Source organism: Protopterus annectens, chromosome 9.part0, assembly GCF_019279795.1.
Source record: "Protopterus annectens isolate FY-2018-M chromosome 9.part0, PAN1.0, whole genome shotgun sequence".
Classification (NCBI taxonomy): domain Eukaryota; kingdom Metazoa; phylum Chordata; order Ceratodontiformes; family Protopteridae; genus Protopterus; species Protopterus annectens.
Window position 1 is genome coordinate 71098112 of NC_056743.1, and position 18151 is coordinate 71116262.

General features: G+C 37.7%; 1 protein-coding gene across 2 annotated transcripts in view; it reads right to left on the minus strand.

Moving 5' to 3' along the window:
- Positions 1-978: 978 nt before the first annotated feature.
- MAPK8IP1 (mitogen-activated protein kinase 8 interacting protein 1) overlaps positions 979-18151 on the minus strand; it is a 1153940-nt gene continuing 1136767 nt past the window's right edge. For both annotated transcript variants that reach the window (XM_044082569.1, XM_044082568.1), the window contains exon 12: positions 979-1719. In XM_044082569.1, coding sequence (XP_043938504.1) covers positions 1647-1719 — 73 coding nt within the window. In that variant the 3' untranslated portion in view covers positions 979-1646. The remainder of the gene's footprint in view (positions 1720-18151) is intronic.

Sequence of the window (18151 nt, forward strand, 5' to 3'; positions counted from 1 at the left end):
CCATTTCTTTAACACTTAATAAGTTGGTTACATTGGGATACCTAATCATAATACTCTGTATTACACATCACTGCAAAAAAACCGTCAGACTGTTATTTTCCATTGGTTCTGTTGAATTCCCTCTCCCTAAAGAACTAGGCAGGAATTAAGATGGGTTCTGGTTCCTCTTACAAATGAAATTAAATGAAAATACACTTTGTCGGTGTGACTGAGTGGGGATAAGCATCTCCAAGTATAAGTACCTCATTCTAAAAGTCGCACAATTGGCACAGCAATTCTATTTTCAAAACAACGTACATGTGTGGTAGGTATTGTAAAATTATATTAATTTTTTCAGCAACATTCTTCATACCTTTACTCTATGTTAATTTTTCTGACTTCGTACTTGAAAAAAATTTTTCCTTAACACAATCTTTTAGCCTGCTACAATATTACAGATTGCATTTTGCCATAGATGCTGCTAAATTGTATGTGCTAAGCTTCTTGTTATGCATGCAGTCTGTGTAATTCTGATTACATTGTTTTATGATGCATCTGACGTGATGGGTTCATAGGATTCTACCAGGCAGATACGTTATAGAGTACTTTCTTATAGAAATTGCTTCATAAGTTTGCATGTGTGTCATAAATTATTTTCTGTGTGACACCCATATCCTTTCTATTTGAAGCAACCTTCTCTCCATTTTGTTTCATTTTGATACAGTTTTGGAGCCAGCTTGTAAACTGCAATAAGAAAACAGTGTCAGACAAACTACTCATTATTGGCAAACGTCATGACAACTACCACTTTGTCCCAAAGATCACAACAGAGAAACAGCTTCTGCAAGCACTGCATGTCCTAGAATGAGTTCTAAATACAGTGTTATGATATGGATTTTTTTGTAAGAGCAATAACGTTATAAATATTGCAGTAACAGTGGAATTTTTCATTGTTTAGCACCACATTTCTTTGTTATACATACACCAATGCATTGTCAGTGCCTGGAAACAAAGACTGCTTTAATAAACATAAAATTAATTTGCTGCACACATTCAAGTTTTAATCCCACAAGAAATAAAAATATATCAGCTCCTTTTCCCCCTGTAGCTACAGAGACTCCCTGAGTTACTGTAGTTTATGAACTACTGCATGATGGATTCGGCAATGTAATTATGTCATTGTAACTCAGTCTGGACTGTACACAACACAGAAACATGGTCCATTCTCAAGGTCCAAGATTCAGTGGTGCAATATTTGCTGACCAGAACAAGATGTATACGTCCATGGAGTCTGCTGTGGGTCAGTTCGAACCATGTCTTTTTAGATGCCTGGTAGAGTTCTGTGTGTTGTGTTAAAGTAAGTGGGAGCCCCGTAATTAAAATCTACAATTGAACACTCAAGAAACCTGATTGCAAGTAGTTAGAAAACAAAATATCCCCCCTCTGCATTATCTTTTTATTCCATCCATTATGGTAAATGTGGGAACATCTGGACAGGAATTACCTTGGCCTAAGAAAATGCATATACAGTGTTCAGGTGGTCTGCTCAACATTTCATCTGTGAGTCTCTAGTTGAAGCAGAAAGATCATGCAGTAAGGGATACACAAGATAGTTTGTATTATGTACAGGGCAAAGTGTGTCAGTCTTATACTTTTTGACTCTTGCGTTATTCCAGGTAGATGTCTTCTGTCGGGCATGCATATTCCACATGTTGTTGATAAAACTGGTGGAAGGCTCTCCTGTTGAGACAAAGAAAAAATGTCAGACACACAACAAATTGTATATAAAATTACATTTAAAGGCAATGTCTCTGCTGTATGCCTGTCTAATTTCTGCCCATCTTCTGAGTACCCCACATATCTCTTAACCTCTTACCACAAGAAATCTGGACGTAGCCAAAAATAATTTGGAACAAATGGCCAAAATATGGACACATTTTAAAAACCGATCTTATAAACTTAGAAAGTTGCTAAAGAAAAAGGTTTCATTTCATGTTACCATGTATTTTCTAGAAGATAAGAAATCTGAAACTCAAATGTCTCTCATTATTTAGGGAATTCAGTTCTCCCTGAATTGCCAGAAAACCACATTTTATTTGGAAAAGACAAAATAAAAGGCAAAAATCTGATCATTCTGTAAAAATATGGACAGTAAAGAGGTATGGTACTTCTAGCTGGATATATCTGTAGTCTCCAGAACTTTTTGGTTGGTTAGCCAGGGGATAATCTGTAGGAAAATTAATCTGACAGTTATGTATAATACTAGTATGATGGTGCCAAAAGATCATCTTCTTAAGAAAAAAAGTATGTTTAACCCCCCTTTGCATCCTGTGTTTGAAAAATTTGAGGAGTTAGTAGAACATGAAATTAGAGTTATGTTTAATACGCACAAACATGGATACTTCAATATAAATACAGAAGAGAGGGGTGTCTTAGAGGAATTAGTAGCATATCAATTAGTATTATAAAAATGGATAAAGGAAGAGGGTTGGCCCTCATGGATATGGTAGATTATATTGGTAAAATAATGAATATGTTATATGAAGGCGATAAATACATCACAGTTTCCAAAAATGAAGTAAATATTGTTTACCACAAATTAGATATGGCTCCAGAAGATCTTTTAATAGAGGAAGTAATTGATACAGGTCTATTCTTCTTCTTTCGGCTTTTTCCCCGTTAGGGGTCGCCACAGCGGATCACCTGTCCGCTCATGATTGGCAGTGGAGTTTTACAGTGTTGAGTTGCCAGCCTGGCGCCCAACCTTCCACAGAAGGCACACGCATGCACACACTCACACCTAGGGCCAATTTAGAGTGTCTAATCCACCTACAACATGTCTTTGGGATGTGGGAGGAAACCGGAGCACCCGGAGGAAATCCACGCAACCACAGGGAGGACATGCAGACTCCGCACAGAAGGCACCCCAGCTGAGGATCGAACCAGAAAACCTCTTGCTGTGAGGTGGCAACGCTAACCACTGCACCACCATGGCCGCCCTTGATACAGGTCTATTAAGACAGAAAATGTTAAGATTCCTGCTATTTTGGGATCCCCAAAGTTCATAAAGCAATTCAGGATCCCCCTCTTCATTTAATTGTAGCAGCCAATGTCTCAAAGACATATCCTTTAGCTATCTTTATAGATAGGAAATTAAAAAGATTTTTTGATAATAAATTTCACATTCTAAAAGATGTGTAGGATTTTTTTAGATAGAATGGGGAGGAAGCCTTGTTTGTTACATTTGATGTAGTGGACTTATTTTTAGTAATACCCCATACAATTGGAATGGAATGGTTTGAAGACTGTCATTATTACATGCGAGCTTTTGAATTTTAAGAATTTAAGATTAATTTGTGAGCTTCCTGAACTGACACTAAAATAATTATGTTTTTGAGGGAACATTTTTAAACAAATTAGTGGGAGTTGCTACAGGAGTGGCATTTGCTTACATATTTGCTACTTTTGTCTTACTTGGGAACAGAAGTTTATTTTGGAGTCTCCTTTCAGTGACTGGAGTCATATTTACACTCATTTTTTTAGATTATATATGAATTTTATGGACAGGTGGTAAAGGAAAACTCATGCAATTTCTGGATTATATACAACATACTGCTTCTTTCTTTAATTTTACCTGCCAAGTATATGAAAACTAACTTCAGTTTTTAGATGTAGCTATTAAGAAAGATAGTGTCCTAAAATATATTTCTAAGATAAATCTGAAAGATACGTTTTCAAATTTATATTTATATTTTTATACTGAGCACCATTTGTTTCAGAAAAGAAATATTGCTAAAAGTCAATTCATTCATGCAGCAAGGATGACATCTGAATATGGCGAGTTTTTATTGGAATGTGATTTTATTACTAATTTATTTACTGAGAGGGGATATGCAGAAGATTATATTATTGGTATTAAGGGTGAAGAGATACAAGGATGGGGTATTAAATATACCCCTATCACTGATCTTGGGATTCAATCTCATTTTGTTACAACAGAAGGGGATCCCCAGATTTATGAAAGAGTTTTATGGATTTTAATGAAGCTTTATTTTTAGATTATAATTACAATACCAAGTCCGTTAAGGATATTATCATGAAGAACTGGAAGATATTCAGATTACTTCCTATTACCTTAAAAGAATTCTCAACTACCCCATTAATAATATGTAAAAAGGGCAAACATCTTAAAGAAATATATCACATCAAGGTTAAGAGCTCATCCTTACACTGTAAAAATGTGTAGGCACATTTAAGTCTGTCTTGTGTAATCAGTCTATACATTATGAACAAATAAGACTGGTTCCTACATGCATACAATAGGCATTTAAAGCTCAAGGTATATTACAATTGTAATAGTAAGGGTATCATATATTTAGCAATTTGTAATACATGCCCAGCTTTTTATGTAGGAAAAATTGAATGGACCTTAAGGAATTGTATTTATGACATTTACATGACAACAAAAAGGTGTGGATAATAATGCCATGTTCAAACACAACAAAGGAGGTGTTTTGGAAGAGATTTTACCTGACCCACGAGGTAGACAGTAGGAAAGCAGGATTGAATATCATGAGCTGTATTGGCAACTATTTCTTGGAGACAATATGATTCCTGGATTAAATGATCAACTGGCCCTGTGTTAAAAATGAGGGTGGCTAGACTTTATATTGTTATATGATATATGCATGACATCTTCTATATTACATATATTTACTCTAAACTTTTAATAATACAGAGGGTCAATAGTTTATTGTTTTATGTGAAAATAATAGTTTGTTGTTTTATTTTGAGACATGAATTGAAGCCGTTCCATAATTGTTCCCATCCCCATACTGTACATTTTATTAGGAGTAGTCTATTTTTAAATCATAGTTGAATTATTGCATGTACATGTGCTCATGTTTTCAATTATTTTAACAGGTTCCAGTATTTCTTTAATTAAGGTATGTTTGGCTTTGGCACTTTTAAGACAGAGGTCCTAATGGCTAATTGATTTTAAAAGTCAATGAATTAATTGATGTAGTTATTTAAATGTTAGATTGGGGGGTTAGGTTTAATTCTGATGATGTCTAAAATGTTAAAAGATGAAAGCATTTGTGGAGTGTTTTTCATTACATTTTGTTTGCTTTATGATGTTACCTTGATCTGGATTTTAATTATTTAATTTTCCTCAATGGAAATGTGCAATATGAGTGCAGCAGGTATGTGAGACATTCTGGTTATAAGTGTTGTTACCTGCATATTTCTGCTTTTCTGTGATTATATCTATAGTTTCCAGAACTTTATGGTTGGATATCTTCTTCTTTTATTTTATTTTCCAGTCACAATGATAAATTAAAACCAGAAAGTTCAACATTAACAAAGCTGTTGTTCCTGCAAATGCACAGCGGAACAGGTGGGACTGACTATGGTGCACCAGTCATCAATTTTGATGGGAGTGAAGGAGAAACCAAATTTTCCTGTCTTTTTTCAAGAACCATATATATGCACTTGACTTATTATTATAAGCTCCCAAAACAGTCATCAAGACACGTTCCCCCCTTTTCTTATTTACTTCTTTTTGCCACCCCCATAACTATACATGCATAGGGGAGCAGATGACACCTTGTATGGGAAAATTGGACACATGATGTGACCAACATTTAATTAATGTAACCCGAAACTATTTTCCCACCAAAATTATCTTAAAATTGTTGTTTCCTATTTGTGCAGACTTTAGACATGAACATACTTGAGAAGGTTGCATCCCCCCAAGTGCACTAGTCTTGTAAACTAAATAGCCATGGATTGAAAGACACTAATGTAGGACTACTTTATTCCTGGTTTTGTAGACAGCCGGTATAGTTTTATTTAATTCATTAAGATATCATCTGAAAACCAACTTTCACCACTTTTTCTTTTTTTTGTCATGTAGCCTCCATAATCATATAAGTTGGAGTTGCATTGACGCTATCTAAGTCATGATGATTTTGACATTGCAGTGTGGTTCACAGGGACAATGCCCTGACATTTGTCCAGCATCTTCAACTTTTAATGCAGTACTGAGAAGAACCAGGATTAGAATTTGAAAACTCAAAGGAGGTGGCAGTGGCTGGCAACAGAAGCAAAAACAAATTTGCTAAATTGCTTATAGATACTGCAACAGTACTTGTAGGCATAGATCTCAGAACAAGGAACCACTTACCAGCAAGTTCCATTACACAGGAAATACAAGGTTTAGCATTCTCCCAAAACTAATTAAAAAATAAAAGGCAATAAATAGATATGCTCCATATCAAAGAATACTGTAGTTTTATTAGGGCATGAAATAGCACTACTGTATAACAGAAAAAGTAGAAGGAGAAAGGAGATAGTGCAAATGCATAAGAAGAAAGGAAAACATATACAAACATAGATGTGAGAAGAGGGCAGGGTATCGGTAAGAAAGTGAGGTAAAAGAAGAAACGGATGAACCTAGACAATGGGAGATGTGGGTAAAATATGCAAGACAGGGTGTTGTAATGCAGCCTAGAGATCTGTGGGTGTTGTATTTGTTGTTAGATGTTAGGGTACCTGGAAAGGGAGATCAACGAGACAGAAATGCTGGTTAGGGGACGTCAAGAAAAGGATCGATGTAGACAGGATGGGCTATGGAAGAGTCAAAGTTAGAGAAATATGGAAGGCAGGGCAATAGAGGAGAACTGGTGGGAGTCAGAGATAAGAAACAGGGGAGACATGAGTGGAGACAGAAGAAAATGATAAAAATTAGGTGGGAGGTACAGGAGGGAGATGTAGGTAGTAGGTTATTGTTTAGTAGACAGTCAAGTAGCTGGGTGTGGATGCATTTTTCTAGGGGGTTAGCAGTAGGGGAGAGAATAGCTATTGGATGGTAGTTTGTGAATTCTAAAGAGATTAAAAAGTGAGAGTGGGGATCTCATCTAACAGACAGAAGGAAACAATTGAGAGAAACAGAAGCAAGAACACAAGGGGCTACATGTCAAACATGGAAGGAGGAAACCGAAAAAAGAGTAAGAAGAAGCTTAACAGGAAGAAGGCAGCTGGCACACGAAGTGTTATGTGGGCCCATGCAGTGGTCTGAAAGAAGGGGATTAAAAAAGATTGAGCCAGGAATATATAGGAGAGGTCCTAGTTGTAAGGGAATCCATAATGAATGGTATAAAATTGTGAAGCAGGGGAGATCAAGAGCTTAGGAGAGGTAAAAGCACTTCCATTGTTGTAGGTACCAAGCCAGACTAAGACTAGAAGGGTCACAAATGTAAGTCAGGTCATGACCAGAGTGGGCAGAGTTAATCTACAGATAGTAATTCATGAGGCAAATGCTTTGATGGGAGAATCACAAAAAAGACAGAAATTATGGATAAAGGTGCTAGCAGGGTCATGCAATTTAGTAGGTGATAAGGTCACTTTCTCTGATGTTCTTTGATGATACCCACAAGCACAGCTAAAAATACATGCTAGAGCAGTATAACTGTTTGGTCAGGGGCTACAAGAAAACAATATGGGCTAAAGCAGTGGGGGAGTGGGGAAGGCATAGAGTAGGTAGAGATACTCCATCTCAACCCATGGGGAACGGCTATGCTAAAGAGTATAATTTAAAGAGATAAATGGTGATGTGGGTAGAGCTACAGAAGGCAAGGCTATAGATGTTAGAGGAGGAAAGTGAAAATGGAGGTACAAGTTGGAGGAGAGCGGTGAAACCGAAATGGATAATGGAGGACGATGCTTAATACTGCTAGGAGCCTGGGGAAGAAAATCTGAACGTGCAAACAGTTATGACAATTATGACAACTGGAGAAAAAATATAGGTTAGGTGATTCATGCAGACACACTTAACAATGGGGACAGCAAGAATATACTGCATTTAAGTTAAACAAATAGGACATATGTATGATCACTAGGCAGACAAGGAAGGACAAGGAAGTAGTAGGAATTACATTATATATAAGCAGTGAGGGTGGGATCAAATGATACACAGTGGAAAAGGAAAATATGGACGGAAGACAGAGGGAATGAGAAGTTGGGTAGCACCATTTGCTAGGTAGGAAATCAGGCTGTAGCAGGATAAAGGAGAGGAATAGTGGATAGTTATTTATTTGTTTGCTTGTTTGCTTATTTAATTTATTTACTTTTGTGTTAACTGGGTAAACCAACTGGTCCAACAACACTTTTCCATCATGACCTGTTCTAAAATACATACAACAGCAGCTAACATTTAAATAATTTACCTAAACGGAAACTTAGAAAATATATATATATATATATATATATATATATATATATATATATATATATATATATATATATATATGTTTTTTTGGTGTTCTCTGTGGTACTGGTATCACCAAAACACTACAAAGAGTAGAATTGTAGAATATGCTCTACTGTAAAATGATGCAGAGGAGGTGGACATACTGCCATGATTCTGATTTCTTTTTTTTTTTTTTTTTTTGTTTGCTAAGATTTCTATTTTCCTCCTTCCAGAAATTTATTTATTTATTGGCACTTGTTTACCAGGATAGTTCACTGAACCAGTAAGAGCCCAATTTCAGTGCAGGCCCGAGGAGAAAAGCTCCACAAATAGCAAACATAGACATAGGACAGAATTTAACATTTATAAAGTTCCATAAATGATGCACACATGGAGAAGTAATTATGAATTAGTTACAGTAAGGGTAAAACAAGACTTGGCAATAGTTACAATTAACGCAAATATTTAATACAAAGTGAGATGAGTCATATGTAAAAGGCTAACAATGTATGACACTTCTGCCATAAAAGTGTGTTACTCAAGACATTGTATAGTTAATTGTCATTAAAAGTATTTAAGAAGAATATACAGTGAACAGGAGAAATAGAAATAAGAATATATTCAAAAAAGTAGGGGTAGTCAAGTTTTAAAGGTCAGGGAAATGGTGCAAGAGCAGATCCAGATAGAAGAGAGGTAGTCTTGTAAAGAACTTTTGAATGAGATGAACATTTTTTGATTAGAACTAATTGCTATTGGTAAAAATTCCAGGCTTTGGCTAGAGAACAGGTATAAAGAAGCTGGCCAACAGGTAGGTTAGGCTTGTGCACTTGCAAAAGGTGTTGATTCTCAGATCTGAGAGACCTTTTTGGTAGATAGTAGCTTAATAATGAGGTGAGTGCAGGACAAATTAAGGGTTTGTAAATTAATTTACATGCAGTTAGTTGCAGGTAGGAGAGAGTTGCAGGTAGGAGAGATAGTGTGGCACTTCAAGCCACTTAAGGGAATGTAAAGCTGTACAGTGAAGGGCTGAATGTTTACATTTATAGCAAATTTGGTGTCTTTGCTATAACACATTTGAAGTTTTTTTTTAGAGAGGGAAGTATATATCTGGTAGCAAGGGTCTGTTTAGTGGAGAGGATAAGAAAGTGTTTGTGCCTATAAAGAATGCCTAGCTTTTGGTGTGCTTTATTAACATTATTCTGTATGTGTATGTTTAGCTGTTTATCTATAATTACTCCCGGTAGTTTAGTCTAAGTAACTTATATTACTGTTTTGCTTTGCTAGAGAATAGTAAACTGGGAATTATCTATGAGGGATTTTCTTGGTGGTAAATAGAAGTAGCTTTGTTTTATTTTGGATTAAGTTAAAGGTGATTGTTACTGAGCCAGGTCTCTATAGAGGTAAAGGCCATTTGACTGATTTGTTGAAGGTCAGACATGGAATTAGCAGAGCAGACTATTGTAAAGTCATCAACATATTGTATTAGGAAGCACTGACTGAATGCAGACTGGAGACTTAATAAGGATACTGATGAGGAGGGGTCCTAATATAGAGCTTTGAGGGACACCACTAGGGTTGTTAAGGGAGTTCTTCCATTTAAATGCCTGTTGTCTGTCTAATAGGTCATTTGAGACCCAGTTAAGACAGGGAGGGGAGACTCCATTTTCTGAGAGCTGATTTAGAAGTAATGAGTAAGAGACTGTGTCAAAGGCCTTTGCTAAGTCTAGAAATAGGAAAGAAACAATTTTGCCTGAGTCTCAGGCCTTGTCGACTATGTCCATGAAAGAACTCAAGGCAGGGTTCTTCTTATGATTGGTTTAAAGTGTTAGGTAATAATCTTTTTTATATTTGGTTAGTTGCCTCTCTACTTGGTTGTAAAGCTGCTTGAATTTCAAGAGTTGTGGAGAATTTGTATTTTTTAGCCATTGTTTCCAGATTTTGTCCCTGTTTAGTATTAGTTCTTTTATTAATTTAGTTAGCCATAGGGCATGGTTCGTTTTGACTCATTTGACATGAGGGGGTAAGAGGCTGTTTAGGGTATCCAGAAATATTGAATTAAAGTAATTTGCCACATCATCTAGAGGTAGAGGTTTTAAGATGCTCCAGTTCATGTTTTTCAGTAGATTGGTGAATGTCCGCAGTTTAAAGCAAGTCAGATTACATATTTATTTATAATGATGTTTTGATGGGAGGGATATGTTCTAAGACCAAAGGTGGGGAGATGGTCACTAAGTGCATTTAGGACAGTACTGACTGAGGAGGAAAATTTACTTGGATCGGTAACCGGCATCCAGTGTATGGTAGAGCTGTTAGTATTACAGCAATTGAATCTAGTTGGTGTGGTAATAAGCTGAGTGAACTTAATTCAGAGGAGAAGTTCAGCCAATTAATATTAACATCAGCAAGAATTATGGTTTCAGTTTTAATTGTATAGGTGATCCAGGCAAGGATATCTTCCAGAACAGTTATTGCTAGGGGGTATTTCAAACTATGACACATACATTTTTGGATTTATTTATTTTTAGGAAATAGCTGAGAATTTTGGAAGTACAGAACTGTGGAATAGTATTAGTATAGAGGGATATGTTGTAGGCATTAGGGAAAAGAAAATCAATATCACCTCCTTTCTTGTGCAGCCTGTCAGACTTAATGTTGGTGCAGCCGAGACGTCAGAGAAAAAAGTGTTTTACAGTTTTGGTGGTCACTGGCTTGTGGTTCTTGTTGTATTTGTTTTTTTAGTGTTTTTATCAATGCTGGTGAAGCCTGGAGGGAGGAAGTCAGAGTCCTTTACATTACGTTTGAGACAGGTTTTGGTACCAGTGATGATGTCTGGTTGATTCACTGCTATCCAAGCATGAAGGTCAGTAATTTTATTACAAATACTTTGGAAGTTTGGTGGAACGATTTTTATGGATTTACAGGAATTATAGTTGTTATAGAATTCAGAAAGGTTAGTGATAGTAGATCCTAGACTGGGGTGGATATCTCCATATAGGGGTATGATAGAAAATCTGGGAGAATAAAAGGATGTTAACTGCTTTCTTTTTGATCTTTTGAGGTGATTCTGTTGGTCCAGGATAATGTGTCTAACAGGAAGAATTTTGAATTTGCTGAAATGCAGTGCATTTATTTAATAAAAGCTAGGAGATAGCTGGGTAGATTGATGGGTATGATAGGAAGAATGTGACAGATGTAAGTTTAGAGGAAAGGGGGGTATAGATTAGTTCTATGAGATTTAGTAGTAAAAAAAAAGAACAAGGTGAAAAGAGAAAGTAGTGGTAAGAGTATGCTGGTTCGAGACATTTAATGAATGATAAGAAGTGACTGCAGTGACAGATTAGACTGGCAGATATAGGGAAGTAAAGGTTAGAGTGCAGGGGAATATAGTGGAAGAGGTAAGGGGACTGTGATTAAAAACAGTGAAGTGAGGTCAAATGAGAATGAGATATACAATTAATTGGGAGACTTTAAGAAGGAGAGTGTGAATGAATAAGAGATAAGTAAATAGAGTTGGAAGAAATTAAGTACCAGCTGAGTTAGTAGTGGGGGAGAATTAGTTTTAGAAATGTGCTGACTGAGTTAATGTTAGACTGTGGGAGGTGACTAGAGAGTAGTGGTGGTGGGTGGAGTTAAAGAGGCAGGTTATGACTAAATTGAAATAGAATAGTAAGACCTAGGCATGAAGGTAATTGTCTAGGCTGTGATTGATCACTCTGAAAAAGATGGTGAAGTTATGTGATTTAAATTTAGATGTACTGGGGTGGTTGGAAATGAGGGGTAGGGTAGGGGAACTGAGCGGGCAGACCCACAATAGTAGGGGACACAAAACGAACAATCCTTAAAAGCTGTCTCTTGTAGAGTTTTACTGTAATTATTTGTTTATTTCAAGGTAGTACTTTGTAAGAGAAAAAGACAGTCTTAGTCTAGCAAGGATCTTTTACCAGTTAGTGGTGTGGTATACTAAATAGAAAAAAAAAACAGTTTTAACCAATTATAGTAGAAGATGTTACTGAATAAAGGGTAAAAGAGAAGATGTACTACTATAAGGGATTCTCAAGCCATGCACCTGCCTATGGTAATTCACAGTTAAAATGTTTAAACCTTCACTATAAGTTGTCCAAGCATAAAAATACAGAACCCCTACATTGTTACTTCACTTTTGTAGTATATGCAATGTAGAAAATGTATAAAGATATCCTCAGACCACTTTTCACTTTTCAACAGGGTGTTACTTTGGTCGAGTGGATCCTGAAATGATGCACCAATAATTTATGGATTTGGAGCACTTCTTTTATAAGTTTATTTATATATCTTTTGTGAGATACTTTCCTCAGGTGCAATTATCAGGGTCAGTAGACCAGGTAAGCATGCAGCTTGGGAGGATCAGTGATGATGTCTGGTTGATTGAGTGCTATCCAAGCATGAAGGTCAGTAATTTTATTATGAATGCTTTGCGAGTTTGATGGAACAACTTTTAAGGATTTACAAGAATTATAGTTGTTATAGAATTCAGAAAGGTTAGTGATAGTAGATCCTGGACTGGGGTGGATATCTCCACATAGGGGTATGATAGAAAATCTGGGAGACTAAAAGGATGTTAACTGGTTTCTGTTTGATCTTTTGAGGTGATTCTGTTGGTATAGGATAATGTATCTAACAGGAGGAATTTTGAATTTGGAGAAAAGCAGTGCATTTATTTGAAAACAGCTAGGAGATATATGGGTAGATCTCTAATGGGTATGATAGGAAGAATGCAACAGATGTAGGTTTAGAGGAAAGGGGGATACAGCTTAGTTCTATGAGATTTAGTAAAAGAACAAGATGAAAAGAGAAAGTAGTAGTAAGTCTATGCTAGTTCAGGACATTTAAAGAAATGATAAGAAGTGACTGCAGTGACAGATTAGACTGGCAGATATAAGGAAGTAGTGGTTAGAGTGCAGGGGAATACAGTGGAAGAGGTAAGGGGAGTGTGATTAAAAAAACAGTGAAATGCTAATGAGATATACAACTAATTAGGAGACTTTAAGAATGAGAATGTGAATGAATAAGAGATAAGCCAATAGAGTTGAAAGAAATCAAGTACAGCCTGAGTTAGTAGTGGGGGAGGATTTGCACAACGGTTCTTGGAATTCATAAATTCCAATGCCCTGGATCAACTAATCCATAGTCCCACCAGGGGCTCCAATATCTTAGACCTGGTCATTACCAACATGGGAAATCGATGCTCCACACCTATGGTCACCCCCTCGTTGGTCAGGTCAGACCATAAGCTAGTCACCCTTAACATCCACATCCCACCCCCACCCCCAAGTAAGGAAACCTCCATAAAAAACTTCTCCAAGGCTACCTTCATGCTACTCAAGTCAGAAGTTACAAACTTCATGACACCCATGCAGACGGGAACTGAAAGTGCGACTGCTGAGTCCTACACTAAGGCACTGTATGAGCACATCCACTCATGCATGAATCATGCCATCCCAAATAGAACCAAGATGCTCTCCTCCAAAAAAGGAAGCCAACCTGATGGTCCCCTGCTATTAACAAACTTTACAACAAAAGGAAAAAACTGCTGCAGAAAAGAGGAAAATCCCAGGATGCAAAAAACTCCCTTACCAGCCTCAGTAAGAAGCCGAGATCCCTCATAAAATCCTCCAAAGCTAGTTACGAAAATAAAATTGCCAAAGATTCCAAAGACAACCACAAGGCATTCTATAACTATGTCAAGAATCTAAATGGCAATGCTCAGATCTGCTCTGAGCTATAACAGAATGGCATTAAATATACTGATCCCAAGGATATTGCCAATATCCTGGCAGATCGATTCAGTGCCAACTTCACCCCCCTCTCACCCCCTAAACGGCCCATCTCAATACTGGAAGATTGCCAAATTCCAGTAATAACAGCCACACAGGTAAAAAACGCACTCTCCAAAGCTAAGAATACAGCATCCATGGGACCAGATGACATCCTGGGCTGTGTACTACATGAACTACAAAATGAACTGGCACCTCATCTAAGTGTCATGTTTAATCATACCCTCACCTCAGGCTTCATGCCCACTGAGTGGTGCACAGCTACTGTTATCCCACTCCACAAGGGGGGATCCACCTTGGATCCTGGGAACTACCTCCCCATCAGTCTGACAAGCCTGATCTGCAAGGCCATGGAACGTATTATCATGGAACTTATAAACAAGGACATTGGCAACCTTAAAACACTGGAACCCACCCAGTTTGGGTTCGAGAAGGGCCAATCTTTTCTCCTGAAACTTATTGACTTCTTTGAATCAGTCTCCAGAGCCATGGACAAGGGTAAGGCAGTCCACACAGCCTATCTGGACCTCGCCAAGGCCTTTGACACCATCCCCCATGCTGGAATCATAGATAAACTTACTAAGCTGGGCATTAATCCCTACGTCACTTGATGGGTTGCCAACTGGCTTACTGACAGAACCCACACTGTAAAAGTATCTGACTCCAAATCCAGCTCCAGAAAAGGGACAAATGGAGTACCTCAGGGTTCAGTCCTGGGACCTCTTTTGTTTGGCATCTACTTCTCTGAAGTACAGGCCAACACTAAGGGACTCTGGCTAACAATGTTCACAGATGACTGCAAACCGGGAACCATTATTGAATCCCCAAATAATGTGGATAATCTACAAACGGGCCTTACAGAAACAGATGCTTGGTGCCGGTGCCAGAGCCATGGGCTCAAGCTCAATGCCATGAAATGTATAGTTATCCCCTTTGGGAAAAAACATGTACCTGTGAATTAAACTTACTAAGCTGGGCCTGACTTAGGGACACAGGTGGACAGTGATCTCACCTTCAATAACCACATCGCCACAACAGTCAGGAAATCCTTCTATGTGGCACACCTCATCACTAAGAGCTTTTCATCCAGAAAAAATGAGGTCATTGTCCCACTGTACTCATCCCTCATTAGACCCATTATAGAATACAACACCTCATTTGGTATGTAGCTCTCAAGACATCTGCAACAACTGGAAAGGCCGCAGAAATGCCTCACTAAGAGAATCACAGGCCTAAAGCAGATGCCCTATGCTGACCACCTTAAAAAACTCCAGCTATACTCTGTCACATATTGTCTACACTGAGGCGATCTCTGCTTAACATACAAGGCCATGTCAAACCCAGAGCTGTTGGACATGCTACTCTAAAAGAAATCCCAATCCCTCAGAGCCACATGCTCCAGGGATCTAAATCTTGTCATCACAATAAACAAAACATGCTGGAGGGATAGGTTCCTGACCCACAGACTCCACAGACTCTGGAATAGACTGCCCATACATGTCACGCAGAGTGCCTCCTTGGCCCTCTTCAAAAGGAACCTTGCTGACTGGATGGGAGAAAGGAAATTCACCCTGGGGATAATGTCAGTCGCCCTGCTAGACAGGGGTCCAGTGAAATAAATAGTGTGGGAAGAAATAGCCAGGGAATTGTTATGGCTAGGCTTGTACAGGCCTTATGGCCGATAGCCTAGTACCAACCTATGAACCTATGAACCTATAAGAACATTCATCTTCTTTCCATTGCTTTAGTACATTAATCTGGTAAACTTGCTCTGTAATTCTCTTTCTTGGCTGTCTAACCTTACAGCATAAGAGGATGCTGCATTTACTTATTCAGTCACCTCAAATGGCCCTTGCCTTTGGGCCAGGTATTTGTGTTACATGAAGGGCACTTGCAGAAGTACAAGATCTTCTGGGTGAAATCCACTTAAGTTGGGTATACTTATTATAAATTCACTGAAGCATTTCAAGAGCTCTCGGCATGTAGTCCCTTACTATAGGCACTATCAGCTTTAATGTATCCTGCAAACAATAGTGCTCTATCACATTTTTAAATGGTGCCTTTTCTTCTTTCTGTTTCCTTAGTAATTCCTAACATCTCCCTAGGATGCATACCATATAGTAGATCAAATGGGTTACACCCAGCTGAATTGTGTGGTACCTGTCTGATTGTATACAACAGGTATGGTAACTTTCCTCAGCATAGATTTAAGTGTTATATTAAGCTTTTTTGTCCCTTAATTTATCAGCCTGCAGATGGTAGACTGATGTCTTCAACTGTTTGATTTTAAAACACTGACAAGACTAATGCAGCATCCTTGAGATAAAGGTTATCTGCTTAGGGACATCCACTCTGGAGAATAATAGTACCACTTCTATGCAACAGCTTTAGCCTTAACTCTTTTCATAGTAGCCCTGCTTCTGCAAATTTGGTAGCATAGTCCATTATGACTAAAATGTGCGGATACCCATTGCTGGATTTTATCATGAGTCCCAGTACGCCCATGACAGTACATTCAAATGGCACATCTATGATAGGTATTGGGATAAACAGACTATAATATCCAAGACAGAGTGCAGTTTTCTGACATTCTGAAAGCACATAACTTCTTTACCTCTGTAATTGTACATCATCAGTAAAATTTGGCTGATATCTTTGAGTTATTCTTGTCCAGATGACCTAATACATGACTACAGTCTAGCTTCTTCCTAGTGTCCTATATTACTTTGGCACTAGAAGCAGATACAGAATGTCTTTCCATTGTTTACTTATTTTATGTAAGGGGTGAACTTAGCTCAAAATGGGGACAAGAAGAAATGGGAACATCTTGCTCACCATCTTCCCCCACAAGCTTAGTTACTTTTATTTCATGCACTACTTAAAGTATAATTTTCCCATTGTGCTATTTTAAATTAAGTTGATTAATTCAGAATTAGTTTGTTTAGTTACTTCCCTCAAGATAGAAGATATAGTGTCTTCCCTTAAAAACACTGGTACAGTAGCTTCCTCTAATTATTCCCCTGCAAAGGTAGTTCTTAACAAAATTCACTTCTGGTTTACCTTCTTGCTTTCAGGCTGATCTTAATTTGAGTTGATATACCTACCTTAGTTTTGAGCTGATACTACCTAGTCACTTCATTTTCTTTACTTATGTTGCTCTTTCACTACAAAATATATCAGCATAACATTCACCATCAGTTTTACTTTTCTTGGTTATTAGATATGTGTTGCTTAGAATCCACAACAAGTTGGATTCTGTGCTTTACTTTTTGCAGACATCATCTCAGAACTCTGCATTCTCCTGCTTATATCACTTTCTGCACCCAATTTGCCTTGATGGTCCTCATTCAAGTGCCTTTCGTTTTCTATGTTTTAGTTGTACTAATACATTTTTGTAAATCTCGGTGCTAACTTGTGTCTCATACCAATTTGCACTTCAGACCTTTACACCAGTTCATCTTCAGTTTCTATAATAACATATTTTAATGTTTTGTGTAGATGTTGCTCTTCCCTTGGAGAATGCTTCTTATAATAGACAGGGCCCATTATACTCTTTTACTATGCAACAATCTCCATCAGTTTGGCTTCTTTTGCAGTCTTTTTTTATGCAGCTACTTTCTCCTAGTTTTGATTCTGAATATCCGAGTGAGTGTCGCTGCCTTGCCCTTTTCCTTTTCTTTTGCTGAAAAGGCTTACTGACTTGCTACACCGGTTCTATAGATTCTGCCTCCTTCCACAATTTCCACAAAATGCAACAGTTTTCCCAGAGCTGTCTGAATTTCCACATGTGCAAAGGGATACTCTTTTCTGTCACCACAATAAATATCATCTCCACCATTTTATTATTACTAATTTAAGTTTAGAAACTAAGAAGACTAATTAAGTCCAACGTGGCCAATTATGAGGTTCTGATAGCCTCATAGGCTAAAGACAACCATGAGGGCTTCTACATCTATGTCTGAAACTTCAAAGGCAGCACACATCAGTGAGGCAAACTGATGGCCAGTGGTGCCACATTCACTGAGCAGAGAGACATAAATTTGCTGACTGATAAACTCAGCTCAAACTTCACTCCCCAACTCCTCTGCCTGTCTCCCCCATGAAATAC